The sequence below is a fragment of the Meriones unguiculatus genome, chromosome 1 (genome assembly GCF_030254825.1).
Source record: "Meriones unguiculatus strain TT.TT164.6M chromosome 1, Bangor_MerUng_6.1, whole genome shotgun sequence".
In the NCBI taxonomy this organism is placed as follows: domain Eukaryota; kingdom Metazoa; phylum Chordata; class Mammalia; order Rodentia; family Muridae; genus Meriones; species Meriones unguiculatus.
Window position 1 is genome coordinate 1,443,132 of NC_083349.1, and position 19,169 is coordinate 1,462,300.

At 45.3% G+C, this 19,169-nt stretch overlaps 1 protein-coding gene across 10 annotated transcripts in view; it reads left to right on the plus strand.

Moving 5' to 3' along the window:
• Positions 1-19,169, plus strand: part of Unc13b (unc-13 homolog B) — a 209,801-nt gene that overhangs the window by 187,193 nt on the left and 3,439 nt on the right. For 6 of the 10 annotated variants that reach the window (XM_060378463.1, XM_060378444.1, XM_060378439.1 and 3 more), the window contains 16 exons: positions 1,642-1,710; positions 3,151-3,240; positions 3,949-4,077; positions 7,911-8,038; positions 8,945-9,030; positions 14,466-14,592; positions 14,789-14,885; positions 15,093-15,236; positions 15,700-15,777; positions 16,236-16,313; positions 16,796-16,884; positions 17,095-17,247; positions 17,363-17,486; positions 17,595-17,651; positions 17,825-17,905; positions 18,376-18,523. In XM_060378463.1, coding sequence (XP_060234446.1) covers positions 1,642-1,710; positions 3,151-3,240; positions 3,949-4,077; positions 7,911-8,038; positions 8,945-9,030; positions 14,466-14,592; positions 14,789-14,885; positions 15,093-15,236; positions 15,700-15,777; positions 16,236-16,313; positions 16,796-16,884; positions 17,095-17,247; positions 17,363-17,486; positions 17,595-17,651; positions 17,825-17,905; positions 18,376-18,523 — 1,678 coding nt within the window. The remainder of the gene's footprint in view (positions 1-1,641; positions 1,711-3,150; positions 3,241-3,948; positions 4,078-7,910; positions 8,039-8,944; positions 9,031-14,465; positions 14,593-14,788; positions 14,886-15,092; positions 15,237-15,699; positions 15,778-16,235; positions 16,314-16,795; positions 16,885-17,094; positions 17,248-17,362; positions 17,487-17,594; positions 17,652-17,824; positions 17,906-18,375; positions 18,524-19,169) is intronic. The other 4 variants (XM_060378471.1, XM_021634448.2, XM_021634450.2 and 1 more) reach the window with 1 other exon arrangement.

Here is a 19,169-nt window from a genome sequence, read left to right on the forward strand (position 1 = left end):
TTTTTCAAATACATCACTATTTTCTCTCTCATTATCATTGTTAGACTCTGGCTGTAAAGCTGTTAAGAATGCCCCAAGATAAGTGGTAGTGGCATACACCTTTAACCCCAGTTCTTGGGAGGCAGAAGCAGGTGGACCTCTGAATTTGAGATCATCCTGGTATGTAGAGTAAGTTCTAGGGTAGCTAGGGCTACACAGAAAAACTCAGTATCAAAACACCCTGCCTCCCCCCCCCCCCCCGAAAAAAAAAAAAGAATGCCCAAGAGGCTCTTTTGCACCAGGGTGGCAAGGAAGATGTGGAGGCCCAGCCACTCTCTTGTCCCCTCCCTGCAGGCCCCAAGGCTAGGGAGACTTTTGAGTGGACACTGACCTCACTTTGTTGGCTATAGCTGTGAGAGGGTAGGGCTTGGAGGTCCTCCTATGCGGGAGTGAGGCAAGGGCCTGTGATGGAATGAGAACGATACAGAATGTGTTGGTCTGTGTAGGGAAAGTGTCCTGAGGGGAGGAAGGTTGGGAACTTGGGAGTGTCTGGTTGAGGATGTGATGGCAAAGTGAAGATAGCTGGAAGCAGAGTATGTTAGGTGTCCACTGCTCCTGTCCATCTGTGTGCCTGGCTTCCCCATCCCCACTTTGGGCTGACAGCTGCTTATTAGCAGGGCTTGCGTGTGGGTTGTCTTTCCCCAGTCCTTCCAAGGGATTCACTACCTGCAAGGAAGCTGAAAGGGCTCCTGAGGGAGCTCTGAGATACTGATGAGACCATATTTGGCCTCTGCAGCCTTTAAGTCCGACTTCACCTAACCCTGGTACTTCCACACCTCTCTTCCAATGTCCTTGTGAGCCGTTGCAGGCTTGTCTTTTCTTCTTAGTCAGAAGGGTCAAACCAAGGATGACTCAACTAGATGACCCTCACCTTAGGCCTTTCCAAACTCTGCTGCTGGGGTTGGAAAGAGCAAAGCAGGAACTTTTTTCAAGGTCCCTAGGATGAGGACCCCTCACAGCCCTATGTCCTTTGTTCAGTGGACCTGCTTCCCAGGTAGGGGCCTGGCCTCAGAGACCACTGGCAGCCGGTGCCCAGGAATGCCCAGTCCTTCAGTCCTACAGGGTCATGCCACTTATTTCTTCCCATGCTCTCTCATGCTGTAGGGCTTTGAGCATTCTTCTGTATATGGTATGAAGAATCTGTGCCAACTGTTTAAGCTTCTGTTAATCAATAAATGCTTTATTTAAAGCTAAAAAAAATGCCCTAAGAGAAGTTCAGAGATCTCAGACTCAGGAGCAAGTTAGAGAAAGTGTTTGGATTTCCTTTTGCCTGACTAAGATCAATTAAGTTCTCAGACAGACAGAAATGCACCCACTAGTCACATCCTGTGTTTTAGAAAGAGTTTTTTTTTTCTTTCCATACACATGACTGTCTCTTTGTCACAGTGTAAAAGGTTTCCTAGTTTAAGACAGTGTTTACCTTGTCTTATTTTTCTTTACATTGATTGTTCCCATGGACAGAGATTGGAAAAGATGTGTGGCCAACCAAATGTCCCTTCTCCGCTATTTCTCATTTTCCATAGGTAGTTCTGTTTCTACTGTATTTGAGAAGGCTCAGAAAAAGATTGCTTCTCTGTTTTATTCTTTCTTTCTCACCCTCAGAAAGAGAGATTTGTGAAACTGCTGGACCAGCTACATAACTCACTGAGGATAGACCTCTCTACGTATAGGGTAAGTGAAGACATGCTGTAGGCAGAAGAGTAAGAAGCACTAAACTCGATCTGGAAGATATGGGCAAATCTTAACTATAAGGATGAAAGGATGAAAACTGGTTGATGTCATTACGCCCACTTGAATGGCTAATGCTATCAACACTCATTGTTCTTCTGACTCCTAGGATCATTGCAGTGTAGAAGTAGCAGGTGTGGCTGCCTTTAGTGGGCAGGTAGCTTTCTACCCTATTCGTATCACTCTATCCGACTTTATAATGACAGACTCTCCCAGAGGTTTCCTTAAAATATTACTTAGTTATCTTCCTTCCTTCCTTCCTTCCTTCCTTCCTCCCTCCCTCCCTCCCTCCCTCCCTCCCTTCCTTTCTTCCTTCCTCCCTTCCTCCCTTTTCCTTTCCTTTGTCTTCCCTCTTTCTTTCTGTCCCTCCCTCTCTCTGTTCCTCCCTCCCTCCCTCTCTTCCTTTTGCTCTTCTCTGTTCCCAAGAGAGGTAGTCTTTGGCTAGAAGACTAAAGAGTAGCTTGTCTTGGCCAAGTGAACTGTGTTAGGTATTATATCTTTGCCTGGTGTAGGAGAGTGGGTACCTGCTATATGGCTCTGGGTGAGAAAATGGATAGTTTCTCAGCTCCTTCCAAGTTAGATCTTCTTACAGTGGCCTCATCACCTGCTTAAAGTGTCAAGAATCTCCACAATAGGCAATCCACACACCTTAGAAAGTAAATACAAGAGCAGCCTCCCTTAATAAAGTGAAGTTTTGGTTATCTGTTGCACGGTCCTTGTCCTCCATTTGTGTGAATAATGGAGAAATAATTATATGTTACCTTTGGCATTAGTAGCCATCTGTAGGCTTAAAGCTGACAGAATTTATTTCTCCATGGCAGCTTCTTCCTAAAATGTATGTCAAAGAGAATAGCTTATGACATACAGGGAAGTCCTAAGGAATTCACTTCAGAGATCTTGCTCAGAACTCTGCCATCTGCTGGCACCAGAACACTGGAAGAGCAGGGTGGACTGCAAGTCCAGGTTCTGGATCTCAGTTTGGTCTGTAGTGTGGCTTCACTTATATCCATGATACACAGTTAGATTATATCCTTTGAAGTACTTAGTGGGTATAGGAATCTTCATTGAAGGAGGAGGAGAGGGAGAGTGAGCATGGGGCAGGGACTGACTGTGTCTGTGTTCATCTGAACAAATGCTCACATGTTCCTGGGAAGCAGGTTTGGGGAAGAAGTGTGGCTTTCTGAGACATGAAGTCCTCATCTTGGAGCCAGGCAAGGACTTCAGTAGGAAAGAAGAATTGGAATCCAGTGATGCAGGCTGCCCAGCTCAGCCACAGACACCCCAGTGGGCAGCAGTTACGCAAGTTTTGGTTTCATTAGGTTTGGCAGTGAAAGTTTTTGTGTGCTTCTGTTCCTTTCTTAAAATTTACTTGATTTGTAACAGAATAACTTTCCTGCTGGGAGCCCTGAGCGGCTTCAGGATTTAAAATCTACAGTGGATTTGCTGACCAGCATTACTTTCTTCAGGATGAAGGTAAGAGTGGGCAGAGCTGGCCAGCACTGAGCTGAAGAGTTGGCCATGAAAACAGGGAGAGTAAGAGTCTTTGGACAGTCTAAAGCTCCAGTATTCATCACCTTTAAGTTTCCATTTCCAAACACACCCCTTCCCTGGGTTACTTCTAGGAGGTGTGATCCTTAGGTCAGTGAAGCAGGCCTGCACATTCTCCAGCAGCTACCCTGCGGTGTCAACATCATAGCTTGTGTTCATTAGTTTTCTCGTCATTGTGTCAAGATACCTGACAGTCACACCTAAGGGGTGGAAGATTTACTTCAGATCCTGGTTTCAGGGAATGCAGTTCATCGCAGTAGGGAAGGTGCTTAGTCCAGGGCAGTGGGAACTTGCTTCTCTGAGTCTCACATCTTGGTGCTCAGGAAGCAGAGTAGAAGTGGGAGCAGGGCCACACTGTAGCCCTCAAAGGCCTGCTTCTAGTGATCTGTGTCTGATAGCTAGACACCATGTCCCAGAGCCTCCATGGTCTCCCCAAACAATACCTCCAGCTGGGGTCTAAATGCTCAAAGCATGAGCCTATGGGGGATGCTTTCCATTCCAACTGTAACATCGGGCAAGGTCTGAAGACCTGCAAAGGTGAAACAAACCTGAGTAGATTTGCAAGAATGATGGGTAGATATCCCACCAAGGTGAGCAGGACCCTGGGCCTATATTTCTTCTGTTAATTGGCAGGTGCAAGAACTGCAGAGCCCCCCAAGAGCCAGCCAAGTGGTAAAGGACTGTGTGAAAGCCTGCTTGAACTCCACTTATGAATATATCTTCAACAACTGCCATGACCTCTACAGTCGCCAGTACCAGCTGGTAAGAGGTTTGGGGTTAGTGAGCCCAGCTGACAGTAGCTCATGGAAGACTCAGCTTTTCTTACTACAAATTCACGGTGGAAAGGTACTCAAAACAGAGTCCTTGATGTTCTCAAGGATGTGAGTTGTCGACTTTGGACCATTTGTCTCATAAATGTAGATGTCTATGAATTGACAAAGGGCCCTTCTACAAAATGTAATATACACATACCTTTGCTGAACAGAAATGGCTGTGATAAGTTTTGCCTTGAGCAGGTAGTGGCTCAATTTGAGTAGAAGTCTCAGGCCATCCCAGCACCTTTCTTTTACCCTTACTGTTTCAAGGTTAATTTTGATCAGATGTAAGATCTGTACCGCCTTCCTCTGAGACTATGGCTGTCTCTGAGCTCTGGGCATGAAAGTGTGACTTTTCCCTTTGGTGACTGGCTCTGCAGTTCGTGATCTCCTGGGATTACATTCACCCACGGACTCTTGAGGCCCACCTTCTGTCAGGCCGCTCCGCTTTACCAGTTCCAGCTAGCACTCTCAGCGTTTGGAAACTTACTTCATTTTCCTTTAAACAAATTTTTATGGCATTTATTTCACTATTTTGTGTATACACACACACACACACACACACACACACACACACACGGAAGTCAGAGGAATACTTTTAGGAATTGGTTCTCTCTTTCTACCATGTTAGTCCCAGGGATTGAACTCAGGTCATGAGACTTGGTGACAGGTACCTTTACCTGCTGAGCCACTCTTTCTAGATACTTCCAACTATACCTCTTCTCTAACACCCACTTAAAAGCCAGGACTTCATTGTAGTTCAAATAACCTCAATTACAGCTCATGTCTAAAGAATGTCTTGTTAACTGTGCTTTTGCAATTCACTTTCCTTCGGTGCAATAAACACAAACACACAGTACAACAAGTGTACACATGTGTACACGTGTGTGTGTGTGTGTGTGTGTATAGATGCATGTGTGTATATATGTATGCATGCATATGTATATAAAATGTCCTGAGCCAGGTTAAGTGCTCCCTGAAGAACTCCTCAGTTTCAAAAGTATGCATTTATAGTCAGCCAATGTGTTCTGTAAGAAGTGTTTTGAGAAAGGGATAAGACTGAAGGGATTCCAAGGAGGAAGAATTCAGTCTTGATTTGACAACGGAAAAACTACATATAAAAAGGGAGATAGATCTTGAAATCTATTGAACGTCCATCTTTTAGTCAATATATCCAATCTATAATGCTTCTGTGGAGGACCTTAGTACAGATCTAAGACAATGGTTCTCAACCTGTGGGTTGTGACCCCTTTGGAAGTGAACAACTCTTTCATGGGGTAGCCTAAGATCATTAGAAAACATGTGTTTACATTACAATTCACATAGTAGTAAAATTACAGGTATGAAGTAGTAAGAAAATTAATGTTATGGTTGGGGTTACCACACATGAGGAACTGTGTTAAAGGGAAGTTTAACTGTTAAACTGTGGGAAGGTTGAGAGCCACTGGTCTAAGATCTCTTGTCATTCTTCCTTCTTTCATCCTAAATGTTCTTTTTATGCCAGCCATGTATCTAATGCTTACCCCCTTTAATGGTTTTATAAATCCTTCCACTGGTTCTGATGTCCATGGGAGGTCTTCCTGGAGCCTTTGTTTAACTTGGTTAATTCTGGGCTCTTCTGTCATTCATGTATGGATTCTCTTTGGCTAGGGAAAGATGCTGTTCTCAGCTTTGATCTTTAAACCATGCAGACAGTTCAATATTTGATCTCTCTGCCCCAGCATAATAATGAACTAGACTCTGAAAAAGGCCTCAAATGCTTCAGAGACTTGGCTTTAGCTTTTTTCTTTTACTGTCTGCTTTCTGCTTCTCATGAGGCAATGTATACCCTCCAGTAAGCCCTTGGAGTTTTATGTTTGTTTTAATATTTCCATCTATTAGTCTTTAGTCATAGGGTCATTTATCCACCCATTCACTTAACAAAGGAAGTATTAGAATGTAAAGCCAAGGGGGCTAGAGAGATGGCTGAGAGGTTAAGAACACTGTCTGCTCTTCCAAAGGTCCTGAGTTTAATTCCCAGCAACCACATGGTGGCTCACAACCATCTATTGTGAGATCTGGTGCCCTCTTCTGGTGTGTAGGCACATGTGCAGGCAGAATGCTGTATAAACCAACCAGCCAACCAACCAACAAACAAACAAATAAATATTTAAAAAAAGAATGTAAAGCCAAATAAAACACATTTCTGCCATGGGGAAAATTATTGTTTGGTAGAAATGAGGGCAAGTTACTGCATGTATCATTCTTTTGATGATATATGATAAAATAATGTTATTTTATCATAGTGTTAGATGCCAGAAATTCATAGACTGTGTTCTTGAAGCCCAGGGAGGGGGCATCTAACCAAGCCAGGAGTGTCAGAAACAACTTTGTGGAAATAAAGGTCAACCTGGATTTTGAAGAAGGAGTAGAACTGATATCAACAAAGGAGCTGAAGGAAAGAAAGGGGGGGGGGGGATAAAGTATTTGAGGCACAGAATTGTGCATGAGCATGTTAGTTTAAGAAATCATGGGCAGTTTCATTCAGGTGTTTATAACCTCAGACTCTGGAGTTCATCTATTATGGGATCAAATTGTAGCTCTGTGATAGTGGGCAAGTCATAGAACCTCACTGTGTTTCAGTCTCCTCATCCAAAAATGAGATACTAATAATGTGTACTCAATAATCAGCAAGAAGATGAAATGAGATAGTGTATACAAAGCTTTTAGCACCCTTCCAGGCACCACAATCAGTGGTGGCCATGATGCAGTACAACACAAGAGAATTGGAAAGGCATTGGATAGAGAAGGGAACATTTTGAAGATGTGTCTGGGGAGGTAGTCTAACTTAACTGCCGGCCAGGGAAGAGCTGTAAGCAGAAATGTCAGATGCTGAGATTTCCTTATAGAGCAATAGCTGGCAGCTTACTGGAGGATGTAGTGGACTGGAGTTCAAAGGCCAAGGGGTGTCTTTTGAATGAGTCTTTGCTGGCATAGTGGCAGAAAACTAAAAAAGATGCATGTGAGTGATACTGAGTTCGACTCAAGAGCATGTAGGTTCAGTCCTGGTTTCTGCTGATTTCTTGTTATTGCAGGCTCATTAGGGTATTTTGGAGAATGCATCGACATATAGTATCCACAGAAAAGTTTCATCCCTGTCCTGGGCAGCTCCACCATTGCCTTTGTTCCTGTGAGAGAGAATGTCCCGTCCAGTCTCTGTAGTGATCACAGCTTGTCTTTGCCTGGGGTCTGGATGTAAGGGACTCTGCTCTTCCTGAGATCCATTGTCATATTCCTTTGTCTACTCCTGTTCCACTGAGAGTTAGGTCATACTGCACGTAGGCTCTGTCCTGAATTTGAAGGAGCATCTCAGAGATGGGATATTGGTGTGTGCTGGGTGAAATGTGGGTCTGAAGAAGGACATCTGGAAGAGGGTTGTTGCCTGGGCGTGGGTGGACCTTACAGAACCAGACCCACGTTAATGAGGCTGTAGGAAGTTCTTTTCACCCAGTGTCACATGTCCATAGTAACTAAGAGAGGGAATACAGGTGTCTTTACATGTCTCTGATTGTCTAAGCTTACCAGAGCAGTACCCCAGAGTGGAGGACAGCAATTCTCAATGGTTGAAGGGTTTTCTCTCTCATGGAACAGAGGCAGCCATTTGGAAGACATGTCCCAGAGAGGAAGTGTCCCTGAGTAATAGGCATGGTGAAGGGAAAAGGAAAGAAAGCTTTTCAATGCTGTCATGACTATCTACCTTTCTTCTCGTCTCCCTTGCCCATCCCTCCACCACCCAACAAGAAGCAGGAACAACCACTAGAGGAACCAGGGCCCAGCATGCGGAACTTGGATTTCTGGCCCAAACTTATTACACTCATTGTGTCAATCATAGAGGAAGATAAGAATTCCTACACACCTGTTCTGAACCAGTGAGTATCACCCTACTTGGCTCTGTCTGGTTGTTGATTGCTCTGTCCATCTGTCTAACAGCCTCTTTCTTTCTATCTCTGTATGTTTGCAGTGCCACTTCTTCCAACTGTCCGTCCATCTGTCCCTCTGTCCCTTGTATCTGTCTGGGTAACTGTTTCTGGAGTCAGGTGTGGCAATATAAGGGGACCCCTATCCAGAATGGGATAGCCTCCTCAGAGAGAAAGGCTTCTGGGACTACAGGGTTAGGGGAGCCCCAGGGGATGCCTGTGTGTGCATGTGCCTGTCCACAATGAATAAAGCTGACTTTCTTTTTTTAATATAATTTTTTTATTTTTTATATTAATTACAGTTTATTTACTTGTCCCAGCTGTAGCCCCCTCCCTCATCTCCTCCTTGCCCCTCTCTAAGTTCAGTTGTAGGGGAGGTCCTCCTCCCCTTCCATCTGACCCTAGCTTATCAGGTCTCAGCAGGGTTGGCTGCAATGTCCTCTGTGGTCTAGCTAGGCTGCTCCTCCCATGGGGGGCTGGGGTGGTCAAAGAACTAGCCATAGAGTTCATGAAAGCTGGCCTTCTTAAGGTCTACCCCCTCCTCTTTCTCCTGCAGCTTATCTATCCTGGGCCCACCCCGCAGCCTCAGCCCTCCTCAGGGATCCAATGCCTTATCTTTTCTTAGCTTCTGGGAACTCTTACTACATTCTTACTGGGCTCATCATAGCTAATATGGCCCCTCTCCATAAGAGTATCCTACCATGGGTCCCTGGGCCCCATTTCTCCAAACTAAGCCTAGTTCTGCGGCCTAGGACTTTCTTCTCTTCATTATGTCTTGTAAGAACTAGGAACCTTGGGATAAATAAAATAAAATAGCTCTTGCCTGGATGTTTACTGTGATTTTTTTCCGTCCCTCAGGTTTCCTCAGGAGTTGAATGTAGGGAAAGTCAGTGCAGAAGTGATGTGGAATCTGTTTGCACAAGACATGAAGTATGCATTGGAGGGTAAGGGTCTGCCGGGCTCCATCTACCTCAGAAGCCGCCTCTTTCCTTTCCTAGACAACTTCAAGTTCTGGGTAAAGAGTGTAGTAAGAAACAAGAGGGCTTCTAGCCATGGTGGCAGTAAGCTATGGAAGGCAGTGGGTGGACAAAGCTGCAGCCAAAAGAAAGAAGGAAAGTGGGCATGCAGATGGAGTTTTCTCCTTCTAGCTTTGTAACAAGCGACTATACAGACCTTTCCAGCGCAGAGAGCAGCTTCACTCATGGTGAATGTTTTCAGAATGGTGGCTTACGCCAGTTTGGAAGGGCAAGAGAAGCTTAAATATACAGAGAAGTCATTATTTTCTTAAACTTACTGGCCTGGCTTTTGAAACCTGCTCAGAAAGCTCCTTCCCTCACCTGTAAGGCAAAGCCACAGATAAGTTACTGTTCACTCTGTTCATTTGGCTCGTTCTTTTCTCCATTTTTCACCTTCACAAAGATACCACTTTCTGTCTGTGTCAAACTCTGACCTGTGCTCGTCCGTGCTCACCAGTTTGGCTGGCTGCTGTGTCTGTTAGTAGCTCCTCAGTCTGTGAAAGTGGATCTAGAAGGAAAAGGAGCCATCTGGGACAAGCTCAGGGCAGAGTTTGCACTCTGCTTGCACAGGTCATTCTCAGACTCTGGGGCATGTGAGGTTTAGAATCAGGGACTCTTCAGGTTGAAAGACACTTTGAAGGTCTGTGCTAACTTGTTAGAGCCAGACCACATGTGTGACTTAGATGTGTAATTCATCCCCAGAGCAGAGGCTGAGTCATGCTGACGGTGGGTTCATCTTTCCGGGGCTGTAGTGCACACATTGGTTGAAAAGTTTGTATAGGTTTTACCTGACATCATTACCTCAGCAAGACAGCACCCACCAAGCCTGATGAGAAGAGCATCTATAGTGAGCTTAACAGGGGAAGGAAATACCTCTGAAAAGTGAACAACTCACAGATGGGTAATGTAACAGGTGGAGTTATTCAGGCTGTTTTATGAGTTAAAGGGAAACCTGCTTGCTAGGCTTCAGGCCTTTTACCTGGTGCGAGCAAAGTCGGCTTGCTTTTTCAGCTGCTTAAATTTGTGAGTTCCTATTTTTCTCATCTGTAAGTAGGAATAGCAGGGGCATCTGCTTCCTGACCTGGTAAGCTGGCTGAAGTACAGAAGTACAGAGATAGCAAATGCCCTGGCAATTACTCAGCTCAAAGGAAAGCTTAACCATTAGGAACAAGAAGGGACCATTAATCTATGTAACACACATGTGGAGATTTAAAAATTCGACTCCATGATAGATAGGGGTAGTAAAGAGAAGGGAGGTGCACATAGTGAAAGGTGGTTGTACTAATAGTTTGTAGGAATAAGGGAGAGGCTGGGATTATAGCAGAGAAATGGAAATGGAAGAATGGGTCTTGATAGATGTTAGAAAGAGATAACAGGAGCTGTGGATTCTCAGAATGTGAAGGGCAAGTTTAGAGAAAGAGGCTGGGGACTTAGATGATAAGAACACAGCATTGACCCTGATTATAGAAGGGAAGTTGCAAGTACTGCCCTTAACTAGGCATGGCGGAGAAGAGGCTCTACCACAAAGATGGCAAGTTCAAGGCCAGCCTATGATGCCTGTTGAGTTCCAGGCCATTACTGGGCAATTTAGTGATTGACAAACACTAAATTGTAATTACTATGTAATTACCCTCCCACTTAAAATATGAAATATAAGTTTCTGTTCTGCTCCGTTGCAGTAAATCCCAGCCCCATTTGCCATTTATTGAGCATTTCTTTGTGCCAGGCACTATGTTATTTGTTGAGGACTCGCTAAGATGAGTAAGGCAGAGCATCGACTCTTGAGAAGCTCATAGGACAGTCTAGAAAACAGATTTATAAACTGGTGGTTACAATACAAAGTTCTAAATATCACAAAAAGAATGAATATAGGGTGCTGAAATTATAAAAGAGAACCATGTAACCAGGTTTGCAATACCTAAAATGTACAATGCAAAAAGCAAAGTACAAGAAGACATTGTTAGTGAGGAGAGATGATAGTAATGACAGCAAAGGAAGCATAGAACACTTGTGCAGAGGACACAGCATATGTTTTGCTTTGAGAAATGGAAGCAAAGCAGCAGTTCACAATTTCTTACACTGAAGAGGACAAGACAAGGAAAGTAGTTAATGAGAGATGAGGTTAGAAAGGTAAAGACGGGCCTAGATCATAAGGGAAAATGTACGCCATATGGAGGCTTCCAGACTTAATCTTGAGGCAGGTGGGAGTCACTCACATCTTAAGCATGAGATTGACATGATCAGATTTATCATAGAGAAAGGCCGCTCACTCTTAGTATCCTATGAAGAGTAAATTGGAGGAGAATGGCCATCTGATAACTACCTTATAGTCCAGTTCAGGTTAAAAACAATGGTAATGATACCTAGGCAGAGCCGGGTGTGTTGACACATCCCTGTAATCCCAGCACTCAGGGAGGCAGCAGCAGGTGGATCTCTGTGAGTTCGAGGCCAGCCTGGTCTATAAAGTGAGTCCACGACTACTAGGACTACACAGAGAGACCCTGTCTTGAGAAACAAACAAACAAAAAAGATACCTAGGCAGGTAATAGTTTAACTAGAAGGAAATAAATAGATTCCAGAGGCAGTTTGTAGGTAAAATGGTTAGGCACTGATGATTTTGGGAGATGGAGTAGGGACAGTACTGAAGATAAAACCAAGGGCCTTATGCATGTTAGACAAGTATCCTATCAGGCCTTGAATTTGCAGTCCTTCTGAATATCTGGGATCACAGGCCTCTACCACCATCATGTCCAGTGAGAGCTGCTGATTTAATTGCGTTCAAGTAGACAGGAAGAAGACATATTTTAGGGCACTTACCTTTGAATAATAGTGTAAGATTAGTTGGCATGTTCTGTTCAACTTCACTTTGGAGGTGATAAGATGGCAAGAGGTGGAAGGACACAGTTAAACTTAGGCACACTATTCCCTCAGAGTCTTTACAGACATTACCAGAGTTAGAGACGTAGGAGAGATCATGAGGTTGAAAGAGCCCTTTAGGATTGAAAGATGGAAGAAAGAAAACAGGGCCAGGGAGATGGCTCAGTGGGTAAAAAAGCTCTGCCCGCACAATTCTGATGATGCCACTTCCAGAACCCGTAAAAAGCTGGATGCGGGCCAAACAAGGTAGCACATGCTTTAACCCAGCATTTAGGAAGCAGAGGCAAGAGGATCAGTCTCTCTAAGCTTGAGGCCAGCCTGATCTGCACAGCAAGTACCAAGCCAACCAGGGCTATAGAGAGACCCTGTTTAGAGGGGCAGTGAGCGGCAGGTGCAGCAGGCTGGCTAGCCTGGAGTTTCTGTACCTCACCTGAAACATCAGAGAAACACTGCCTCAACAAGCTGGAAAGTATGAACTAATTTCTAAGGTTGTCCTCTGACAGCCATGTGTGGATACACACATACACAATACATAAGAGAATAAATAAATAAAAATGTGAAAGCTCAAGCCAAGGACAGGTTATGGAAACGTCATTACCCGTTCTGACAGGTTAACCCCATTCTACAAGTAACAGCAATCTCATGCAATTTGCATACAATATCCAGATTTAGTCTTTAGATGCCAAGGCACGTTTTGTTTGAGACAGAGTCTTTCCTTGACTTGCAGCTTCACTAAGTTGTATGGCAGGCCCATGAGCTTTCAGGAATCTACCTATTTTCACCTCCCAACTTGCTACCGTGCCCAGCTTTTTATGTAGGTTCTGGGATCTGAACTTAGGTCCTCATGCTAATGAGTCAAGCAATTTACCAACTGAGCTATCTCCCCAGTACCCTCATGCAGTCTTGCTGGACATTAATTTTTTGGATCTTTTTAGAAAAAAGTTTACCCACTGTTTGAACACTCATCTATTTAATGTGTTTGTACTGAAGTTAATGTTTGACATGGAAATTGAGGCCCAGAGAACACGTAATAGATTGTCAGAGAATGTAAGAGTTATATTCAAAAACAGTAACTCAAAGGTCCTGAAACAAAAGAAATGTTTAGGAATCACTGGGAAGCCCTGCCCCCATTTCCACTGTGTCCTTGACCAAGCATGAGGGGGAGGGTGCACCCTGTGCTGTCACTGTTTCAAGGTCTGGGGCTGGTTCAAGAGCGTCAGGGAATTGGGTAGAAAAGAGGATCATGGCTGTCTAGGTTTTCCTACTCTTTGTTGCTCATTGGTGTCTTTGCTGTGTCACAGCAACTGCTATCATTCGTATTCGAAAAGTCGTCTTTGCTGGTGGTAAGAACTTTTGGTTGTCCCATTTACCTCTAGTCTTACATGCTTCCTTCTCCTGCTCACTGCTTCCTAGAAGAGATGGCAAATGCAATTTTGGGTTACAGTGGTCCTACAGTACCAGAAGGTGAAAGTCCAGGAACCTTTTCACACTGTGGCCCAGGCTTCCCTGTCCATGATGAGTGTCTGCTGCACTAGTCACTAGAGCCAGTATCCCCAGACTACATGTTCTGCTTTGTCTTGGAGGAATAATACTTATGCTGTCTCGAAGATGAGCAATGGCATCTCCAAGGATGCCAGCAGCTTTTTCTCTCTTATTTAGTTTCTCCTTCTTTGTAACCTTTATATTAGCACACATTGACTTTTATTATCCAAATTAATACTTCAGCTCTAAAGGGTAGGTATGAAGATACTGTGTGGTCATTACCCTAGACTCAGGGTCAGCCGTGAGCAAGCTTCAGCCTAGATTGTGATTCAGCTAGCTAACCCATCAACTCCATAGTAGTAGTCCTATTTGCTTCAGCATGGTGGCCTGTTCTGTGTTTGCATAGTTTTCAAACTAATGATCCTTATTGCACATTTCCCTGAGAGCTCTTTTTCTGTGTTTCAGCTCTTCTTGGGAGCTCTTCACCTCACTGCAGGGTTTTATCATATGGCTGTTTCACTGTCTTTGTGTTTGGTTTTCTCTATCTCTAGTGGTTTCCATTAACATATTCATGCTGTGTACAACTCAATATCTCTTCATTTAGGATAGGCTAGATCAGTTACTAAGTTTGAAAATAAACAACACTTGTCTTTCCTTCCCACCAGCACCTTCTAGTCCCTGGCAGACTCACTAATTATCATTAGCACACTTTCTTTTCTTCAGCAGAGACCAGAGTCCTCACTTTGTACTTGTAAAAGTTAGAGCGAGAAGACTCTAGACTTTCCTTAGTTAGCCTCTGTAAGCCAAGGTTGGTCCAGGCTCTCAGAGGATGGCTGAGTAGGGCACTACTCAGTGTGGGTGTGAAGGCAGGCGTCAGGACATCAGGAGGACTCGCCAGTTCCCTGTCTTCTAGGCTCTCTGGCAGAGCCATTCGTCTACTGCCTTAGGACATGCAGGAACCATGGCTATTGCTGAAGCTTGATCCAGCTTCCTCTCCTTACTAGAACATGAAAAAGACCGGCTGTGCCAGAGCGCCGACTACATGAACCTGCACTTCAAGGTGAAGTGGCTGTACAATGAGTATGTGCAGGACCTGCCTGCGCTCCAGGGGCAGGCGCCTGAGTATCCCACGTGAGTCTGGGCAAAGAAGAGGGCAGCTTCTGAGTGGGTAAGGAGTTCAGTAGGCTAGGCTCAGATTGCCTGTTGCAGTCTGCTGTAGAAAGAGAAGTTGTGATACCCTGTACTCGAGAAGAGTCCATCCTCTAGAGGAGCTGTCAGATATATACCAGTATATACTGTTACCTTCAGTTTTTGGTCCTGACTACAGGTGGTTTGAGCAGTTTGTGCTGCAGTGGCTACATGAGAATGAAGATGTGTCCCTGGAGTTCCTGCATGGGGCCCTGGAACGAGATAAGAAGGATGGGGTAAGTCAGGGACTTTGACTATCCGTGGTCAGCCCAGGTCTCAGCATTCAGCTATTAGCTGTAAGCTTTGGGCTTCTGCTCGGCTGATCTGCCCTGTCCTATAGAATCTGCAGGAAACCTATGGAGAGCATGGAACCACCCCTGCTAAACAGAGCTCTTTCAAAGCCTAAGGCTACAGATGGTTACCTCATGTGTGTTCTTACTTAGTTCCAGCAGACATCTGAGCATGCACTCTTTTCCTGTTCTGTGGTGGACGTCTTTACACAACTCAACCAGAGCTTTGAGATCATCCGGAAGTTGGAATGCCCGGACCCCACCATCCTTGCCCACTATATGAGAAGGTTTGCGAAGGTAACAGAGGATCTCCTGGACCCTTGCCCCTTCACATTCACACCTACTCATAGGCCTGAGTTCCACCCTCTTCCATGGTGGCTTTCAGGCAAAGCCTTACATTACCTGCTTTCCCTTTGCTATGTCTCAAGCAGACAGACAAGGTCTCAGTTCTGTTCTGCAGTTGAGAAGGAGCACTGCTTCTTTCTGTGAGAGTCCTTTGCTTTCTTGATATTTTGGGGGTTTGTTTTGTTTCGTATATTTGAGACCTGGTCTTGCTATATAGCCCTGGCTGGCCTAGAATCCATTATGTAGCCCAGGTTGGCTTTGAACCTGAAGTGGTCCAAGTGTGTGCCTCATGAGTGCTGGGACTATATATGTGCACCACTGTAGCCAGCTCCCGCTGTTATGGTGCTGGGATGAGAAATGGGATGTCAGGTAGGGCCTTTGTGGTGACGTGAAAGGTTTTCTTCTCTTTTCTCAGACCATCGGGAAAGTGCTGATGCAGTATGCAGACATCTTATCAAAGAACTTCCCAGCTTACTGCACAAAGGAGAAACTGGTAGGGCCAGGCACTGGGCACTGAGAGGAAGGGAGTGGGACATTTGAATGGGCCTCAGTGTTCTTGACTTGTGGCTCCCTTCATGCTTTGTTTGAGACTCATGACACAAGATAATGAGACATTACCTCTGAGCCTCCGTTTTGTGATTTTTTTTCCTCCACTAAGTATTTACTTAGTCTTTTGTTTAATAAAATATAGACATTCACAGAGTTCTAAAGAGTAATATCATGCGCCCTTGTATAACTACTACCTAGCCTAAATTTAGGCAAAAATGTTTGCTGCTAGACTTTGTTTAAAGAGAGTCATTTAAATTGGCTCTATATCTAAGTCTTTAGGGTGAGATCTATGCAGTGTGCGGTCCCTATAGCCTTGGAATAGTTAAAAAAATGAGGGACCCTATACTAACGGGTGTTGTGCTGAAAGGAGCTAAGACTGAAGGGATCTGTCTGTCCCCAAAGCCCTGTATCTTGATGAATAACATGCAGCAACTGAGGGTCCAGCTGGAGAAGATGTTTGAGGCCATGGGAGGCCAAGAGGTAAGTCTGAGGGTATATGGGTACTGTGTTTTACCTGGGCTGAGTTGCCTTGCCATAGAACTCCACCCTCTCTCAATTAAGGCTAGGTGTTTAGCTTCAGACTTAAAATGGCTTCACTTGAGGTAGGCATTCTGGTAAAACCCTAGAAAGCTAACGTGGCCGCTGGGATATAGTACTAACCCAGAGGAATAAGCATACACGAGAGAGAACCAGATATTTGAGGTATGGTCCTAGGAAGGAGAATTAGCCATTGAACAATTGGGCTTGGGGAGGGTGGTCCTAGAAAGGTGGAGAAATTTGAAATATTAGCCTAGGAGAGAGGAGTAAACATTGAGATATAGTCTTAGGAAGGAGGAGAGAGCACTGAGATATGGTTCTAGGATGGAGAAGGGGGTGTTGGGGACTTGGCCCTAAGAAGGGAAATAATGGTATATAAAGAAGTAAGAAGAAGCAGCCTGACCTGGTCATCCCTGTGGATACAGCTGGACTCTGAAGCTGCAGACAGTCTGAAGGAGCTGCAGGTGAAACTGAATACAGTTCTGGATGAGCTCAGCATGGTGTTTGGAAACAGGTCAGTGGCCCCCAAATTACATGGCCTTTAGAACCAGATGTAGTTCCTGGCCTTTCCTAGAGCTGCTACCCATCCCCATCCGGCTGCAGGTCTTTAGATATGCCTGCTTATTGTCCCTCATGGAGATGTAGCCTAAAGAGTTTAAATTTCTCCTGTTGCTCCAGTATCAATGTGGGGGCAGGGAGGGCTGTACTGTGGGCCCATGTGTAGCTTCCAGGTGCGGATTGATGAATGCGTTCGACAAATGGCTGACATCCTGGGCCAAGTTCGGGGCACAGGGAATGCATCCCCCAATGCCAGGACCTCGGTGGCTCAGGATGCAGACAGTGTGCTGCGACCTCTTATGGATTTCCTGGATGGCAAGTGAGTATAGCACTCTGAGAGGAAAAGGCAAGCTGAGGCCATCAGACAGAGAAGCCTCAGTGGGAGCAGGCATTGCAGACTTTTCCCTAGCCTCACCTGTTGACTGCATCTGTAGCCTGACGCTTTTTGCCGCTGTGTGTGAGAAGACTGTTCTGAAGCGAGTCCTGAAGGAGCTCTGGAGGGTGGTGATGAATACCATGGAACGGGTGATCGTCCTGCCCCCACTCACTGACCACACAGTAAGAGCACCACCCACCCAGTTGCTCCCATTGTCTTCTTTTCCCTCACTCTGCACTTCCTGATCATGTCTGCAGTCCTCTGTTTCTGACTGATCTCTCTCTGCCCAGGGCACCCAGCTGATCTTAACTGCTGCCAAGGAGCTGAGCCAGCTTTCCAAACTCAAGGTTCTCGGGATGTGGGGTCCATGAGGCTGCAGTGTGTGTGTGGGGGGGTGGTGCCTCGGGCTTAAAGTAGGAGCGATAGTGACTACTGTGGGTCCTATTTTTGAACTGGCTGAGGGGGCACTGCATTTATGACTGTCTGGGCTCTCCTACTACTGCTTTCTCTGGGATTCCAGGACCACATGGTACGAGAGGAAACAAGGAATCTCACTCCAAAGCAGTGTGCCGTCCTCGACCTGGCCTTGGACACCATCAAGGTGGAGACTTTCCCCTTTTCTAGACTCTCCTGTGCACACTTGTCCTTGGTGTTTCACCCTGCCAGACTAGCTGTCAGGCTCTTAGCTTCCACATCCAGAGAACAAGGCCTAGGCAGTTTTAGGGATAGAGAGAGAAAGAGAAATGATTCCAAGTCCAAGACACAAGAGTGGTCAGGTGATAACACGTCAGGTGCATGTGAACTGTGACTTAGGCATCTGGGGAAGTATCTCTGAGGTGTCGAGTTCCCTACTTTTGGCTCTTCTCTCTACCTAAAATTCTTTTATCTCATACCTGCCCAACTAGATGAGTCCTTTCTTCAAATAGCACCTGCCCCTCAAACAGAATCTGCCCCAAGTGATGCTGAAGGGCTGTGGCTGGCTCTGTGGGCACTGCCGATCACAGTTTGTCAAAGGCCAGTTGGGGTGCTGCCTCTGTGAGGGGATAAAGCAGGTGCTCATTTATCTTTCAGCAATACTTCCATGCAGGAGGCAATGGTTTGAAGAAAACCTTCCTGGAAAAGAGCCCAGACCTGCAGTCTCTGCGTTATGCCCTGTCTCTTTATACACAGACAACAGACACGCTCATCAAGACATTTGTGCGTTCACAAACTGCCCAGGGTAAGAGCCCACAGGCTATGTGTTCCCACCTCCCCTCCCATATACAGTGCCTGTAGGGAATTACTATTACTTAGCCTGTGGAGAGGATCCAATTTCTCCTTCAAGCTTGAATCTCAACATTAAATCCTTATCTTCAGTACTTACCCAGGCATATACCTATACTAGGCAGGAGAATGAGAGTCATGGGGGCTTTGAAAATGTGTCTGGGATTTCTTTATTCTTGTCCCTGGAAATTTCCTTCCCAGTGCACATTTATTGGGCTCAGATTCATAATGTTGAAGAAGGAAGAAATGTTTGTGAGGAAGCTTTGACAGGGAATGGTAGGATACACGTGGAGCCTTAGAGCTTTACCTGGTGGTGTTTTGGAGAGAAAGAGCAAAGGACTCCCCAGACCCTACAGCATGGATAAAAAGAAGACTAAGGCAAAGCGTGGACAGCTGAAGGGTATACATAGCAGAGGCTGTAGCTCAAGAATGATGCCTATGCACTGGGGACCAGACAGCTGGGTTGGCTTGTTTTGGGGGAAGGACAGATTTTTGTCTTGGGAATTTTTAGCCCCTAAACTACTTCTTATTCATGGTTATGCCTGTTCAAACCAAAGCACATCTGCAAGGAGAGGCTTATCCTCTAATTCTGACCTGGTCCT